A 16,353-nucleotide genomic window follows, 5' to 3' on the forward strand; every position below is an offset into this window, starting at 1 on the left:
GGCATAGCAGGCGCACACTCCCCAGGGGCGGGGTCTCCAGCAGGAAAGGGGTGCCCAATAAGTAGATTCCTGCTAGGATGAAGGCTTCATGCCACCTGCGCCAGTGTTGGGGAAGGGAGGTGAAGGGGGTGGGGATGTGGGAAGCGAGGCTCAAGGTCTGTAGCCGGTAGGCATGAAAGGCAGGCCCACACGTGTTAGGGAGAGCCTCCCAGACTATTCCCTGGCTGCAGGCTGCAAGAACTGCAATGTGAAATACACTGTGTGTAGATACAGCCACGCTGAGGGGGGGCGGGATGCCGAGTCCCAGCCTGCCTGGCCCAAGTCCTCCCCCCAGGCAGGCACCACACTGACACAGATGCAAAACACTGTCAATTTTATACAGTTTGTGGTTCATAAGCAACAATATGCAAAAAGTGGTGGAACAGTCTGTGCTGCCCCCACCCCCCACTCCTTCGCGGCCCCCACCCGGGCTGGGCCTCACGTACAGGCCCCTGGGGAGAGGAGCCCAGCCCTTAGGACATGTCTGGCCAAGAGGGGAAGGAGTGATGGGGGGCCCAGCACCTGCCATCCCTCCCCCCCAAGACCCTTGGCAACTGTGTGTATTCATACACAGAAACAGGAAGGGGGTGGTGGGGGCCAGTCACAGGTCGGGGGAGCCAGGGAGCAAGTAAAGCTGAGGAGAGGGCTTCGTGGGACAGGCACCCCGGCCCCTTGCAGGGAGGGGGTGGCAGCCCTGAACACCCCACAAGGCACTACCAGCCCAGGCTGAAGAGGTGGCACATCCCACCCCGTATCCCTACAAAACCTCTCCCAGATTAGGTCTGTTCCCCTCCTGCGACTTAAGACAGGAGAGAAGGGGTCCAGGCAGCCTACTTGCTCGGCAGGGACACACCTGGGCTAGCCAGGACACTGTCCCACTGCTCCAGGATGCTTCTGGCCCACGGACACCCCACTCCCAGGCCCCTTGGGCCCTTGCCCATTATGAATAAATAAATAAATACCTCCCCCGCCAACTTGCCCACCCACCCCTACAGCTGGCTCTCCTCCTCCTCCAGGGAGCGGTTGAGTCCGGGAATGAACTTGAGAAGCCTCCGGCGGAAGCTGCGATACTTGGTTTTGCGCAGGCCTGGGCCGCACAGGGCCTGCTCCCGGGCCTCAGTCCAGAGCGAACCACCCCCACCCCCACCGCCACCTGCCGGGCCCGGGCACCGCACACTGGCGCTGCGGCTGAGTGCAGCCCGTGGCCCGGGGCCCGGCCCAGTGGCTGGGGCTTCGACTGGGTTTGGGCCCAGACCCAGTGTGCGGGCAGGAGGTGGTGGCGGCGGCAGCTGGGGCGCTGGTGGCTCTGTGCCTCCGAAGAAGCACGTGTGATAGACGGTGTCGTCGGTGTCACCCCCGGCTCGTCGAGCAGCCCCGCGGGAACCCCCGGGCGCAGCGAGCAGAGGCCCAAAGGGCAGAGAGCCAGGGAGCAGGCCAGCCCCGTACAGGCAGGAACGCACCGACTCCAGTGTGTCATAAATGCTGGGGTCCTTGACCACGAGGCCTGGGGGTATCAGAGAGGGAGAAAGAGTAAGCCCAAGAGCCCCAAGGTCCTCACAGCCCAGGCAGGATCACCTGGGGGCCCCTGAACCTCCCTCCCACATCTGTCAGACAGGAACCCTCTGGAGACCCTAGGGGAGGATGGAGGCCCACTCTGGGCCTTGGTGTTCCCATCTACAAATTGGGGACAATACATTTACTGCTTGGAAATGAGTGAAACGTCCCAGGGCATGCCATGCCCAGCACTGTGAACACACAAGGGGACAATGGGTCATCGACTGGGGGAGCAAGTACCACCTCCATCCCCTCTCCCCAACTCACCGTGCACCAGCCGCTGCTCCTGCACCATGAGGGACCTATACTCGCCCCACTTCTCATACAGGGTTTGCTGCAAGAAACCCCCAGCCCCATGGTTAGGAGCTACAGGGAATGTGGCAGGCAGGTGCACACACCAAGAGCCAGGGCGGGGCGGGGGGGAGCAAGAGTAGAGTCGGGGGAAGACCCTGAGGTTAGAAGAGGTCAAGGGGTGGGGTCTGAGGGCCAGGGTGTGGGGAGTGAGGGGGTGAGCCTCTCACCACATGGACTCCTCACCTTCAGGTACTGCAACCGGGCTTCCAGTTCAGCCTTGCGAATCGACGTCCCATACAGGGTTTCCAGTCTAAGAGGGAGGTGGGTGTGTCAGGCGAGGGGGCCCGTGGGCTGAGCCCGCACTAGGAGGCCCTGCCGCCAGCAGCCATACCTGAGGACGTTGCCCGACGCCTTGATGATGTCCACAATCTCCCGGTGCCGGATGCCTTCCACGTTCAGGCCGTTCACGCTGGCGATGGTGTCCCCTGCCGGGCAGGGAGACAGGAATTAACAGGTGTTCCCAGGGCACCATGGGAAAAGTGCAGCCCTGGCCTTGCCTTGGCTGCAAAGTGAGGATGGATAATGACCCCTAGGGATATTCAATGTCCTCAATAACCCCCTCGCAGTCCAGGCGGACCTCCTCAGCCAACACACACACACACAAAGCCACAGCCGTCTGCCCGGCCCATAGCATCTGCCAAGCTGAGCGGGGAAGCCTTCAGACAGGTTGAGGGTTGGGCCCTTGCACACCCACACCCTTGTCCTACCCTATGGATGCTCTGTCCCAAAGCTGGGCCCTCCTAGGCGGCACCCCAGACACCAGACACCTCAGCTTCTGCCACCTGGTGACACTGCTCAGCTGCGTGCCCATGTGTACCAAGGGGCTGTGGGTCCTCCCTGGGGTCAGCTCCAGGATGCGCCTCAGGCAAGCTGCAATGTGTCCCTTAGCTACGAGGGGCTGCTGGTGAACGGACAACACAGGGGCAAGTCTACATAGCACGGGCAGCCAGAGGTGGGTCAGGACAGACTCTGGGTCTGATGGATGTCACTTCTCCCCAACTCCCGCCCGGTGGCACTGCCAGCTGGAACTCGAGGAGGTGGCAGTGTGCACCACTGGTCAGGCTCCAGGCTCAGGGAGTGCCTGACTGTACCAGGCTGCAAGGCGTCTTGCAGGTGGGAATGCGTTGGGAGAGTATACAGCAAGCTACCCTGGACCCGGAGTCGGGCTGTCCCTCCTTCTGGCTTTCCCATAGCAGGCAGGGGAAGCTGACTCCAGCACACACTTTTCACACCCTTTCCCGGAGCCCTCGTGGTTCCCCGGGCTCAGGCCCACCTGGCGTGAGCCCAGCCAGCTGGGCAGGGCTGGCCTCGTGCACACGGCAGACAAAGGTCACCATCTCCACACGCTGCTCTTCCCGATGGTGAAGGCCGTAAGTCTGGAGTGGACATGGGGTAGACAGTGGCTCAGTGCAGTAACGAGGCATGGTCCCTCCACCTCCCAGACCCCCAGTGGCCTCTGCACCCGCCTCTCCCACCTGGATCTCGAAGCCAAAGGTTTGGTGATCCTCCTTCTCCAAAGTCAGCACTTTCCTGCAAGAAGGCAGGGAGGCAGGTGGTCCCCAGGGTGCACCACCACACCACCGGCTCCCAGGGTGCCAGGGTGCCCAGCTCAGGGGCTGCATCCCTTAGGGAGCCACCCTAGCCCTGAGTGGGGAGCAAGAGGTGGTGGGGGGCACTGGCCACCAGCGGGAGGCGGGCTGGCTGAAGCTCACAGCTTCATAGGGGCTGTCCAGCAGCCCCAGAGAACTACTGACTCTCAAGGCCCTAAATTCAGGCCCCAACTGGGAGCCTCCTGGGTTTTAGGGGAGGACCCGGCCCCACCCCCTCAAGAGCCAGTCACGAGGCTCCAGCTTCAACGCAGACCACAGCTGCTCCTCCCAGCTGTGGTGGGGCCAGCCCACCAGATGTGAGGACTGGGGGAGGGGCACCTCGAGGCCGCCCCTTCCCGCACTGAAGGCCTGCCAGGCCCGCTGGACACAATGGTCTGGAGCCGCTCCAGGTCCTAGCCTGCTGGGGCGCCCAGAGTTTCCTCTGCCCAGCCCCCCACCTCCAGCCCTTCCCTTCCCGCTCCTGCCAGAGGCCCCTCTAAGTCTCCCAGGCTCAGGAAAGCCCCTGGAGACCAGGGCCTTTTTAGTCCCCTTGCCTGGTACAAAAACAGCCCCCCCCAGGACTGAGTGCACCCCCAGCTCCATCCAGTGACCCCTCTGACACCTGAGGGTCTGGGACCTCAGCACCCTCAGGATTTTTCTAGAAGGGGGTCAGTAATCTTTCTCAGTAAAGGGCCTGGGTGTGTGTGAATAGTTCAGGCTCTTCCTGTAGGCCCCAGGCCCAGCCTCCCGAGTATATTCGCCACCCTTTAGTAAATAAGGAAGCATTTCCTAGCCCACGGCCAAACAGGTGACCCTGGCCAGCAGGCAGCCCTGCGTCCTGAACCATTTCAGAGGTGAACAGGCCCAAGACAGAGAGAAGTCAATACAGCAAGGGGTTGCACACTACTCCTGTCCACACCCTGTACCCTCCCCAAGACAGCTGCCCGGGCTGGGACCAGCACACCCTGGGTCTGGGGCAGGACTGGCTGCGTGCAAGCCGACCTACGTGCCTTGGCTTTTGTGGTCTGGGTTTATGGAGGGACCCAGGGGTGCCCAGCAGAACCTGGGTGAGGGCAGTCTCTCCCCCTACCCTCCCACATGCCCCGTGGCCCACCACCTCCCGCCCTTCCACATCTCCCCAGGGAGGAGTGACTGGCAGGGACTGGGGGTGGCTCAAGGAGCACTTAATGACTCAAAAGTCCCCGTGTCTCTCTCCCTGTCATCCCCTTAACGCAGCCCACACCCCCACCTGCCCCTCACTCCCAAGCAGGGGAGCCATGCTCAGAGGGTGGGAGGACCCACTGACTGTGTCGTGCGCCCCCCCATTCTAGGCTGGGTGGGGGCGTGACTCACCGCTGTTGCTCTGGACTCTGGGTGAGATTCTTCCAGCGGAACCCTGAGCCCTAAGTGGGGAGATTGGAAGGGTAGGAACCAGTGAGGTCGGCTGTCCGTCACCCGGGACCCCGTGCCCATCTGTTGTTCCTCCCCAACGCCGTGCCTGTTAAGGCATCACTCTTTCTAAGCCTTCTATGGGTACAGCCCTTATTCTAGAATGATCTCCCCCGCAAGGCCATGTCTGGGGGCACTAGGGCCTCCTGCAGGCTCTGAAAGTGGAGAGAGGAGGGCAAGGACTGTCTTCCAGGGGTGTCTGTACCCCAGGGGGGCTGCAGCCAGGGACAGAAGTCCTCAAGCACGTGTTACTTCAGAGCCAGCTGCACCCTGCTACACCTGGGCTCTAGCGCATTGCCAAGGGTTTTGTTACTTTCTCCAAGAAGATCTTAAGAGTTCCAACTTGTAAGCCTACCTGTACCGGGGAGAGACTTGTGGGGCGGGGGGGGGGGGGGGTGATTGGGGGAGAGAGGCGCCAGAGCTGAAAGTCCCTGCCTATTGTAGGCCCTCGATGTCTCCTTCTTGGAAGGAAACCCCCTCCCAGAGTGGCTGGGGGCCCCTCCAACTGCCCCGAGGCAGGGGAGGGAGGTCTTATGGAGGGCCCCCCCAGGGCCAGCTACAGAAAACAGGACCCTATTTTACAAGAATCAAAGATTAGCTTCAAGGGTGGGGAAGGTTCCCAACCCGGCCAGGGAGGAGAGAGACCCTTTTGTCTTTCAACCGGATTTTCATAAAATGCAAATTCATAACAGGCTGTTCATTGTATGGGGGGGGGGAGGTGAGCCAGGGGGAGGAGGGGGCTGAGCGCAGAAGGCCAACACCCCCACCTAGCTCCTGAACCGGGGGCGTCGGGGCATGGGGTCCCCTTCGGGACAGAGGAAAAGCTTCGGGCGACCGGGTAGAGGGCGGGCGCCGCCCGCATCCTTCCTGCCCCGCGGGCGCCCTGCGACCCCTCCCACCGCGTCCGGTGGCGGCCCAGGCCAGGAGGCCCTGCCTCGCCGTCCGCACGTCCGGCGGGACAAGGCCGGGAAGCCAGCCGGCCGCGCTCTCACCAAGGCGGTGCGCTCCTGGGTCGGCGGCGCACCAAGCACTCTGCGCGCCCGTCCCGTCCCCGGGGACCCAGGACCCTCAATTTGTCCACCACGAGGGCCACGACCGCCATCCTCGACCCTTCCGTCTCCAACTTGGTAGGGAAGCCCTGGTGATAATGTCCCGAGTGTTTAACGAGACCCCTCGGGACAGGGAGACACGGGACATGGGGGGAGGGGGCCGAAAGCCAGTCGGAGCGATCGGAGAAAGGGGGTGCCGGGGCGGGAGAGCGGAGGGAGGGAGCGGCGAGGAGCCGCTCGGGGGTGAGGGGCTGCGCGGGGAGGCACGGGCGGGGGCGCACCTTGCGGCGGGGCAGGGTGCCCCCGGACACGGCGAGCGCGCGGTACAGCTCGGCGGGGTGATAGTCCTCCAGCGCCGCGTACAGCTCGTCGGCCGGCGGCCCGGGACTGGCGGCGGCGGCGGGGGGCCCCGAGGCCGGCGTGGCGGCGGGGGCCCGGGTGCTGGGCTCCGGGGCCGCCGCCGCCTCCTCCTTCTGCTGCAGCTTCCTGAGGCGGCGGAGGGTCATGGCTCCCGCGCGGGGCGCCCCTGGCACGCGGCGCTCGCTCGGCTGGGCGGCGATGCCCGCGGCTTGGAGAGGACCGCGGGGCGGGCCGCGGGGCGCCTCCCTTTGTAGGCTCCGGGAACGGGGGGCGGGCTGCGGGGCGGGGTCTCGTCGCTCCTCTCCGCTCGCCCCTCCAGTCCCTTCCCAGCGCCGCGCCGCAGGCTCCACCCCGCGCGCTCGCCGGCCGCGTGCTGGAAAGTCGGGGACCCCCCCCTCCAGATGTTGTGAGGGCGCTGCGCCGCGGGCCGCGGGGCTGGGGGAGTCTCTGTGCGTGATTCGTCCACGGCGGTGTGGTTTTGCTTGCGGGAGACTCGAAGTTTTGGGGTGGTGGTGGTGGGTGACTAATGTGCGGGGGACAGACACAGCAAGAGACCATCCATTATAGGAAAGTTTGAGGGTTCTTGAGAAGTTTGGGGGTTCCTGAAGAGAAGCTCGGGGGCCCGAGACCAGGGGACTGGGCAAAGGCAGGGGCTGGAGTTGGGGTGGGAGGAGCGAATAGGTGAGAGGAGGCGCCCCTAAAACGCGCCTAGGCATCTGCCCCATAATTGCCTTCCCTTCCCGCGCTAGATGAGAAGCAAGTGCGGTGGCGGCCCTGAAAGCCGCAGACTGCGTTCTGGGCTGTCCTCCTCCCAAACCTGCTGTGGTCCCCGGGTGAATAAAACGTGTGTTAGCTGTCAGGAGTGGTCGTGGTGGCGGTGTGCGGATGGGGGTGGGCTGAGTGACTGTGCCCAGGGGGACCCTGTCTCCGGGACGCCCCCCCCCCCCGCCCCACTGGTTGTTGCCATGGCTGCCAGGCTGCAGGAGAGGTGGGCAGGGCGCAGTCCAAGTCTGGCGTCAGTTGGTATCCAAATAAGAAGTGAGAGGAGGAAGTGGAAGGCCGCTGCTGGTGTGTGAGCAATGAGGGGCCAGCCGCCACAGGCCGACAGCCCACCCCGAGGGGCTGGGTCTGTCTGCTCCCTGGCTTTCCCCTCCTTCCTGTCGGTCAGGCCACACGTGGCTGACCTTTAGCAGTGTACGTGAAGCTGGGCACCTAGATGTTCTTGCATACTTGGGTGAACGTTTCTGCTTGCCATCAAAACCCTAGAGAAAGGGTACCAGTTATGGTCCGTTTAGGAACCAAGAGTAACTGCCCCAGGACATTCCGTGGACTTGTGGCCCAGGTAGCCTGGATGGAAGTATCCTGCCTGGGTTAGGTCTTCCTCGCCCCTTCCTGTCGCTGTTCCGCTGGGGACCAGCGGTGCGCAGTACCTGTGCTGTGTTACTTAGGAGCCCTTGGGAGTTCACGGGGTGTGTAGCTGGGCACCCCTGGGGGGTGCCTCCCTCTCCTCTATCTCAGCTTCTTTTTCATGACTTTGCGTTTGCTCCCCAGGGACCAGGCCTCTGGGGCCCCCAAGCGCCTACAGGTGTGTGAGTGGGAGCGGCTGTTTCTTTACCCCTTAGCCATTGTGCCAGTCCAGATGGCAGGATGCTGGCTGGTGGGAGCAGGGGTGGATCCGGGTAGGGGCGGAGGGAGCCTGCCTCTCCCTCCTCCACTGAGTGGGGTGTGGATGAGGAAACATGGGGGCTGACTGTACTTGGCACAGCTGGGCCCCCTGCCCACCTGTTGCCCCTCCTGGCCCTAGCGTCTGTGTGTGTGTGTGTGTGTGTGTGTGTGTGTGTCATCTCCTCCCAGTAAACAGCCTCTTCTGGGGTAGTTGCACCTGCCCATCCCAGAGGCAGCTCACAGGGTCACCTGTGAGCCTGAAACGGGGAGAGGCCGCCAGCTTAGGTGTCACACACACACACACACACACACACTTCCTGTGTCCCACAGTCCCTGCTTCAAGCAGCAGACAGGTCAGGGTCCCCCCCCCCACCTCTCCCAAAGAGAACACATTTTCTCATCTCCAGCATCTTCCTCCTGCCAGGCAGAAGATTCTAGAGAACCCAAAGGAAGGGTGAGCCCCGGAAATGCCCTTGGCATGGTTTCCTGAATTTCTGCAAGTTCAGAGCTGCAGAGTGCCTTAGGATCCGGCAGGGCTGCCCGGTGGCCCAAGCTCTCGTTTAACAGGAATGATGTTGGCTGAACAGACGCTGGACCCCAGGTCTCTGCCTTCCCAGGCTGTGTAAGTTGGCTGCTGGTCTCCCACCCCTCCGCAGCACCCTAGGCACCAAGGTCAGAACCTGCTCCCAGCACCCGCTTCCTCCAGGGAGGCGAAGGAGTGTGCCCGGGATGCCTCTCTGTGGAATGATGATGCCCTCTGCTGGTCATGAGTCTCTGGCTGGGGGGGGAAAAAAAAACTTCCAAGATAAGGGCCACTGATGTTCCCCCAGGCCTCTCTCCCTTCCAGGTAGCTGTGTGTTGGGCGAAGACACTGCAGAGCCCTCGCACCTGGCGCAGGTAGCCAGTTGTCTGGTAAGGTGCGAGCTGCTACCGCCCAGCTGTGGGGGGCGGGTGGCTGGAGTGAGGCGCACCCCTCCTCTGCGACCTTCTTCCAAGCCCGGGTGTCTTGTTTGGCCTCAGTTCTGCTTCTCATCCTGGCTCCCGCTGCCCTTTGAGATTGGACTGGCAGGGGAAGAAGGGGATGATGGGGAACGTGCGAGCATTTTGCACCTGATTGGAACTTCCTCTTCTAGGACCCCGCCCCCTCCATTCCCCTCTCTTCTTGCAGCTCCCCTATCACCCCCCCCCCAACTCAGGCTCCTTAGCCATCTGAGCTTTTCCAAAGCGAGCTCCCTGGTTCACCTTCTTTTTGCTCTGGCTGTCCTCACTCTGGCTCTCAGGATGGGTTTTAGGCCAGGGTGAGGCTTGGCTGACGGACAAGCCTGTTTGATGCCCCTTCCCTTCAGGACATTGAAATTGACTTGGTGAACGAGCCATGCAGAGTTGGAGCCTGCCCACCTCACCCTGCCCACGTTCTTGGGGACTTTAGGAAGCCCCCCAGCCGCCACCACCATGCATTCTTGCAGAGTCTGGGGCGATTCTCAGAGCTCCAAAAGGGAGCTGCTGGTGCTGTGGCGTCCTTAGAAGCTGAGGAGCTGGGAGGGATGGGGCTTAGTGCCCAGCTGGCTCTCTGGCCTGCCAGGAATGAGGGGCTGGGCCTCCAGTGACATGACTTGGCTGCTTGTGGGAGGCATGGACAACAGGTGGGCAGCTGACTCGGTGGGGAGTGCTGGTGTTTCCTTATTGCAAAGGCTGAGTTACATAGAGAGAAGGACTGACAAAGGAAGAACTCTTCCTTCCCCTAGTTCACTCCCCAACTTCTGGGCTTCCCACGTGGTTACAGGGCCCTAACCACTTGGGCCATCTTTTTCTGCTCTTTCTGGCGCATTAGCAGCAAGCTGGAGAAGCTAGGACATGAACCAGCACCTGTATCCGTTGCCAATACTGCAGGTGGCAGCTTAACTCACTGTGCTACAGTACCAGCTCTGATTTTTTTTTTTAATCGCAAAGATATAAAGAAGAAGAGGAGAGATAGTGAGGAAGATCTTCCGTACAATGATTCACTCCCTAAGTGACCACAATGGTTGGTGCTACGCTGATCCAAAGCCGGGAACCAGGAGCTTCCTCCAGGTCTCCCACACGGGTGCAGGGTCCCAAAGCTTTGGGCTGTCCTCGACTGCTTTCCCAGGCCTCAGGCAGGGAGGTGGATGGGAAGTGGAGCTGCTGGGATTAGAACAGGTGCCCATATGATATCCTGGCGCATTCAAAGCCAGGACTTTAGCCGCTAGGCCACCGCGCTGGGCCCTGATTTTTCTTAATGATTGCTCAGCCTAGGGCTGCAGTACCCATTGGTTTGTGTAGAAGACAGGGCTGGAGACAGAACTGACCCAGCAGTTGCAACCACCAGCATGTGCATAAGCTGATTGGGGCAAAGGACTGTGCTGGACCCTGTACTAGCAAGCACACACAAGAATCAGGTCTGGGATCACTTCAGATGAAGTTTCTATGGGGATCCCCCAACTGAATTGCTGGACTCAGAACTCCAACCATGGAGAGAATTGCAGGTTCCATGGTCTGACTGTGGAGTGCATGTGTCAGAGCTGGGCCTCCTCAGTGGCTTAGATGGAGCAGTGGACAGCATATCCAGGTGCACATGGAGGATATGGCAGTCCATTGGAGCCTGCAGAGGACACCTGGTACCATAATAGAGGACAGAACAAATGAATCAACTACCCCAGCCAAATGTTGGCAGCGAAAATCTGGGCAAACGGAGACTCTAAGGTGGATTATATCAACCAGTAGATTCTGAAGACATTTCATCATGCATGGAATGGCAAGATCGGCAATAATTCAAATATACTGAACTATCAAAACCTCATGAGCAGGACCCTCGGAGCATGCCTCACACTGGGGACCCTGGGGTGGTGTCAGGTGGCTGTCCTCCATCCCAGGGTGCAGAGGCCTTTGGGAGGCTGGGTGTGGCTTCTCCCCTTGTCTCCTCCTTTCCCCCAGATACAGGAAGGAGAAAAAAAATGTGGAAATGGTGGTCTTACCCACCTTCCTGTTGCCCCTGATCCTTAAACCCTTAATCAACTATGTAAAAATCACCAAAAATAAAAATAATTATTGTTTTAAAAGAAAATAATAACAATAAAAATATAGAAATACAAAAAAGTAAAAGAAAAATTGCTTAGCTTAGCAATCTCCGTGGGATAGTGTGTGTATTGGCCCAGGGAGGAGGCCAGTGGTAGGACTGAGTGGGCTCAGTCTGAGCATCCCATTCGGGGTGGCTGGCGATAGGGAAGCTGGATTTCACGGGTTCTTTTTGCCTTGGGTGTGGGCAGGGTCAGGGTCAAGTCCCGCCCAAAGACCGGGGACTGCCTTGCATCTGTGGAGGTGCCGCTGAATCTCCAGCTCAGACAGATTTGGGGGTCCAAAGAAAGGTGAATTGCTACCCACTAATCCCCAAGCCTGGGCCAGGAGTCCCCCCGGGAGTCCAGCTGAGGCAGGTCGCACCCACCCATGCCTCAGCCTGTGGGTTCTACCCACCCTCTCCCCTTGGTTCCAGTTCACTGGGAGACCTTCCACACCACCCCCTCTGCCGTGGTGCGGCTGTTGCTGAAGAACCACTGGGACAGTTCCCAAAGATGGGGTCATAGGAGGTGAGTGAGCCATGAGCGCTGTGTCCTGGTGTGGAATAGGCTTGCGGGAGCTATGTCCTGCTGAGGCCCTGCAGAACGCTGCACCTGCTCGTGTGTTCATCCAGAACCTTCCAGTTTCCAGACCTTTGAGCCAGACATTTCTGCTGGTTATCAACTGTCCAGCTTCCAATGGCCTGTTCCTTGCACCAAAACTGATGACAGTAGGTCTGCTGTTACAAAAATAAATAAATAAAAAATGTGGAGCCCAACTGAAGAGGAGGACAAAGAAGTGACCAGAGTGGACGTTCAGCCCAGGGTTTGGGAGGCCTGGATCCCATGTCACAGGACCCGGGTTTTCGTTTGTTTGTTCATTCCACAAATGGTCACAATGCCAGGGCTGGATCAGACCAAAACCGGGAGCCAGGAGGGTACAGTAGCCCAAGAACTTGGACCATCCGCCACTGCTTTTCCAAGCACATCAGCAGAGAGCTGGATTGGCAGAAGAATAGCTGGGACGTAAGCCATAAAGGATACAGGCATCCCACGCTGCGACTGTTAAGATTAATTTTTTAAAGATGTATTTATTTTATTCAAAGGGCAAAATGACAGGAACAGGCAGAGAGAGACCTGGCTGCTGGTTCACCCCCTGAGGCTGAGGCCGGGCCGAGCTGAAGCCAGGAGCTGAGAGTGGCACTTGGCTCTCTCTCACCCAGGTGACAGACACTTGAGCACTTCAGCCGTCACCACGGCCTCCCAGGCTCCCCAGCAGGCAGCTGAGTCAGAAGCAGAGGCGCTGGGACTCAAACCCGGCTGTGCTACCTGACAGGTGGGTATCCTGAGTCACCGGACCCAATACACCTGCTCCCGCAAACCGGGGGCGGGGGGGCGGAGAGACAAACAGACAGACAGACAGACAGACTGCTGGCCCACTCGCAGAACGCCCCCTACAATGGGGGCCCAGTCGGGAGTTAGGAACTCTACCTGAGTCTCCACATGGTTGGCATGGACGTGACCCCTCAAGCCATTACTGCTGCCTCCAGGGTCTGCGTGAGCAGGAAGCTGTTGTCACCTGAAGGAGCCATCTATCTCCCTGAAGAGGGTCACTATAGACCATCTTACCTTTCCCGAGGAACATGTCTCTGGATCCAAGATAGCCTGTAGCTTTGGCGGCATCCCAGCCAGGCACATGGGCTTCTGCCTCCACTTCTGTGGCCGGGACACAAGGAGGCTCGGACTAGGGAGCAACTGTCCACGTTACTGGGACACGCACCAAACTTAAACCTTTGGAGGAGAGAGGCTAAGTTTTCTCCACGTCGCCGGCATCTCAGCTAGGGGAGAGATGGGGCTGTTACTGAGACTGGGTGCTAACAAGGACAGGGGCCCGACATTGTGGCATACTGTCACATGGCCACTGCTTCGAGTCCTGGCTGCTCCACTTCTTGATCCCAGCTCCCTGAAAGCAGTGGAGGATGGCCCAAAGCCTTGGGACCCCACATCTGTGTGGGAGACCAGAGGAGGCTTCTGGCTCCGGCCTGGCCCTATCACAGCTGTTGCTGCCATTTGGGGAATGAACCAGTGATGCTCAACGGGCTTCTGGGACCACCCCACGCAGAAGGCTTTTTTTTTTGACCGGCACAGCTGTATGTAGCTGGGTAGCCTGGGCGCTAAAGGCACTGGGTGAAGCCCCTCTGGCCACCTTGTGGTGCGCCCTGGCAGTTTGATGGGTCTGGACTTATAGAATGGCAGCATTGCACAGCTGGTATTTTGTGATGACCTGTGTTTTTATGCCCAGGTTAGGAATTACAGCTGAGGGACTTCCATAGACAAATCCATGACATGTGTGTGTAAGTAGGGGGCTGACACCAAGCTGGTTTGGAGGGGAGAACAAGAGTCAGAGAAGAGGGTCTGATAACAGAATCTGTGGAGGCAATGTGGGCTCACCCCTGTGGAACTGCAGTCTCTGCTGGCTCCCCCAAGAACTGCTGATGGGAACAGGCCTGGCTGGGGAGCTAAGAGGGAGCCCCAGCTGCGTTGGGGTTCCCACCAGTGAGGGTAGGGTTTGTGGCAGCAAGCTGGACTGGACATGGCAACAGCTTCCATTGGCACTGGTGTGCACTGGGTCTGGGGAGCGACAGATTGGGCTACTCTGACTGCTACTAGTACCCATGAGAGCCAGGTTGGATGTAGAACCGGCCAGGCTAGGTCTTGACTCCCCACTCAACCATGTGATAGCTCTGTCTGGCACGGACCAGGTATTGCTGGGCTGCAACACTCAACAGCAAGAACCAGAATGGGTGTGGCCAGTTGAGCAAGGCCACTGTTCTTGCCAGGACAAGAGATGGACAAAGTCAGCCTGGGCCAAGGACCCACTGGTGTGTGTGAGAACTGCCACTGGGAGGAGACCTGACAGAGGAGCTTGGGAAACTCCTTCATTGGGATGCAGTCCTGCAGTGAGGGCAAGGAGCAGCCCAGACCAAGCCAGGTTACAGTACCCATCAACACACATGTGGGTCAGGCCTGGGGACAGACCAGTCTGGGTGAGTTCAGTACATCCACTGGCAGATCTGAGAACCAGGACAGGGACAGGAGGAGCCAGATCAGGCCGCAACACCAGCCAGTTCACATTAGGACCAGGACAGCAATCAGACTGGGCTGGGATAGGCTGCAGCACCCACCAGCAGGAGCTGGAACGGGGAGCAGGCTAGACTGTGCAGTAAGATTGTGGCTGTTGGGCCCGGCTCGATAGTGTAGCAGCTAAAATCCTTATCTTGCACGTTCCGGGATCATATACGGGTGCCGGTTCTAATCCTGGCAGCCCCGCTTCCCATTCAGCTCCTTGCTTGTGGCCTGGGAAAGCAGCCAGGGACGGCCCAAAGCCTTGGGTTCTTGCACCTGTGTGGGAGACCCGGAGGAAGTTCCTGGCTCTCAGCTTCGGATCAGTGAAGCACCGGCCGTTGCGGTCCCTTGGGGAGTGAATTAGTGGATGGAAGATCTTCCTCTCCGTATATCTGACAAGGGGGGTGCCGGGTGCGTGAGCCTCAGGTGTGGGGATATGGTGGGACTCGGGTCGCCTGGTCCAGGTCTCTTGGCCTGCGTGCAAGAACAGTTCGTACTCCGTGAAGAAGGCGGAGCAGTGGACCCAGTCTCAGCTATAGGAGAGTATGGAGGCTCTTTTGTGCCGAAGCAGAACAGAACGAACAGGTCAGCTACCCCAGTCAAATGGCAGCACAAAATCTCAGTGCATGGAAACTTGAGGATTACTAAGTCAGCCAATGGACATGGGGAGGGTGGCTTCATCCTTGAATTGGTAAAACTGACAGCATTTCAGAACTATCCAAGCCACTTGCGCAGAACCCTCGGAATATGTACACATGGAGACCCTGGGTTGATATGAAGTGGCGGTTCCTCATCCCTGGGTACTGGGACGTGTGGAAAGGCAGGTCTGGGTCCCCCCTTTGTCTCTCCCCTTCCCCCAGAAACAAGAAATAGCAAACTTGGAAACAGCAAGTTCACGCAATTTTCCCTATACCTTGATCCTTCCCACCCTGATCAACCATGTAACAACTATAAACAATAATTTTTTTAAAAAAAGTTTATTTTTATTGGAAAATCAAGATATATATATATAGAGGAGAGATAGAGAGGAAAATCCTTTGTCTGTTGATTCACTTCCCAAGTGGCCGCAATGGCCAGAGCTGAGCCAATCCGAAGCCAGGAGCCTCTTCCGGGTCTCCCACACAGGTGCAGGGTCCCAAGGCTTTGGGCCATCCTCAACTGCTTTCCCGGGCCACAAGCAGGGAGCTGGATGGGAAGTGGAGCAGCCGGGACACGAACCAGTGCTCATATGGGATCCTGGAGCATGTGAGGACTTTAGCCACTAGGCTACTGTGCCGGGCCCCTGTCTTCCACTTTCTAAGTGGATGAATAAATACTAAAAATAAACCCAGGGACAGGGCAGGCGATGGCAGGGGGCAGGTTTTACCAAGAACTAGGATGAAAGCAAGGGCCTGGGCTGGAATTGGATGGATTGACTACCCAAATCTGGGATGCAGAAGACACCTGGATGTGACTCAGCCTGACGGATATAGTCTCTGGAAAATGTTTAGGTGTGTGCCGGCAGAGTAGCGCCTGAGTGGGGGGCACAGCAGCGCAGGGAGAGGGCCCTCGGGTGCCTGCTGGGAGGAGTGAAGGGCTGGTCCATGCAGATTCCCTTACCAGGGTCAGTGGACGTCACCGCTGCCAATGCATTGTAAGACCTCTTTATGTGGGCTACAGCTCAAGAGCTGCGGGAAGGCCGCATGGGCCACCCAGAGGTCGCCTAGTCCTGCAGGGGTCAGTGGTGGACAGGGTGACCGCTGGGGTCCTGACTAGGTGCTGCTGGTTTGGTTCCTGTGCTTTCGAGAGGACGGACATGCCCACCCACACCCAGGATGCCAGACTCCCACTAGGCAGCCACTGAAGCACCCCGGAGTGTGTGATGCTCAACGTGGGGTGGGGAAGGAGGCGGCCGAGCTGTGGGGAGAGCGCCTGGTGCCTTAGAATGAACACCTGCCGCTCGCAGACCGAGGCTGACAAGGCCAGTGTCCTGCGTGCCCTGCTCGCCTCACAGGCTCAGGCAGGTCCAGGATGGTCAGACAGGCACTTCTGCCAGAGGTGACAGCTGTGGCGAGTGGCGCAGACCCCAGACTCCGGCCAGTGAGTCGGGGAAGCTCG

The 16,353-nt window shown here is 59.4% G+C and overlaps 1 protein-coding gene across 1 annotated transcript; it reads right to left on the reverse strand.

Annotated features, from left to right (window-relative positions):
• Positions 1–367: 367 nt before the first annotated feature.
• On the reverse strand, positions 368–6,589 carry TAMALIN (trafficking regulator and scaffold protein tamalin). The gene is made up of 8 exons (XM_040996636.1): positions 6,316–6,589; positions 4,890–4,939; positions 3,423–3,477; positions 3,221–3,323; positions 2,279–2,372; positions 2,131–2,197; positions 1,861–1,927; positions 368–1,543 (listed from the first exon to the last, which is right to left on the reverse strand). Exons 1-8 carry the CDS (start codon positions 6,538–6,540, stop codon positions 1,029–1,031), a joined length of 1,176 nt encoding a protein of 391 aa, XP_040852570.1. The 5' UTR covers positions 6,541–6,589; the 3' UTR covers positions 368–1,028.
• Between the last annotated feature and the right edge of the window lie 9,764 nt (positions 6,590–16,353).

The sequence above is a fragment of the Ochotona curzoniae genome, unplaced genomic scaffold, assembly GCF_017591425.1.
Source record: "Ochotona curzoniae isolate NIBS_2020 unplaced genomic scaffold, NIBS_Ocur_1.0 patch35, whole genome shotgun sequence".
Taxonomy (NCBI): Eukaryota; Metazoa; Chordata; class Mammalia; order Lagomorpha; family Ochotonidae; genus Ochotona; species Ochotona curzoniae.

Coding starts and splice junctions, on each gene's coding strand:
- TAMALIN (XM_040996636.1), bottom strand. CDS start 6,540: ATGACCCTCCGCCGCCTCAGGAAGCTGCAGCAGAAGGAGGAGGCGGCG. Junction 4,940..6,315: donor GCACCCTGCCCCGCCGCAAG/GTGCGCCCCCGC, acceptor CTCCCCACTTAG/GGCTCAGGGTTCCGCTGGAA. Junction 2,373..3,220: donor GCTGGCTGGGCTCACGCCAG/GTGGGCCTGAGC, acceptor CCTGCCCGGCAG/GGGACACCATCGCCAGCGTG.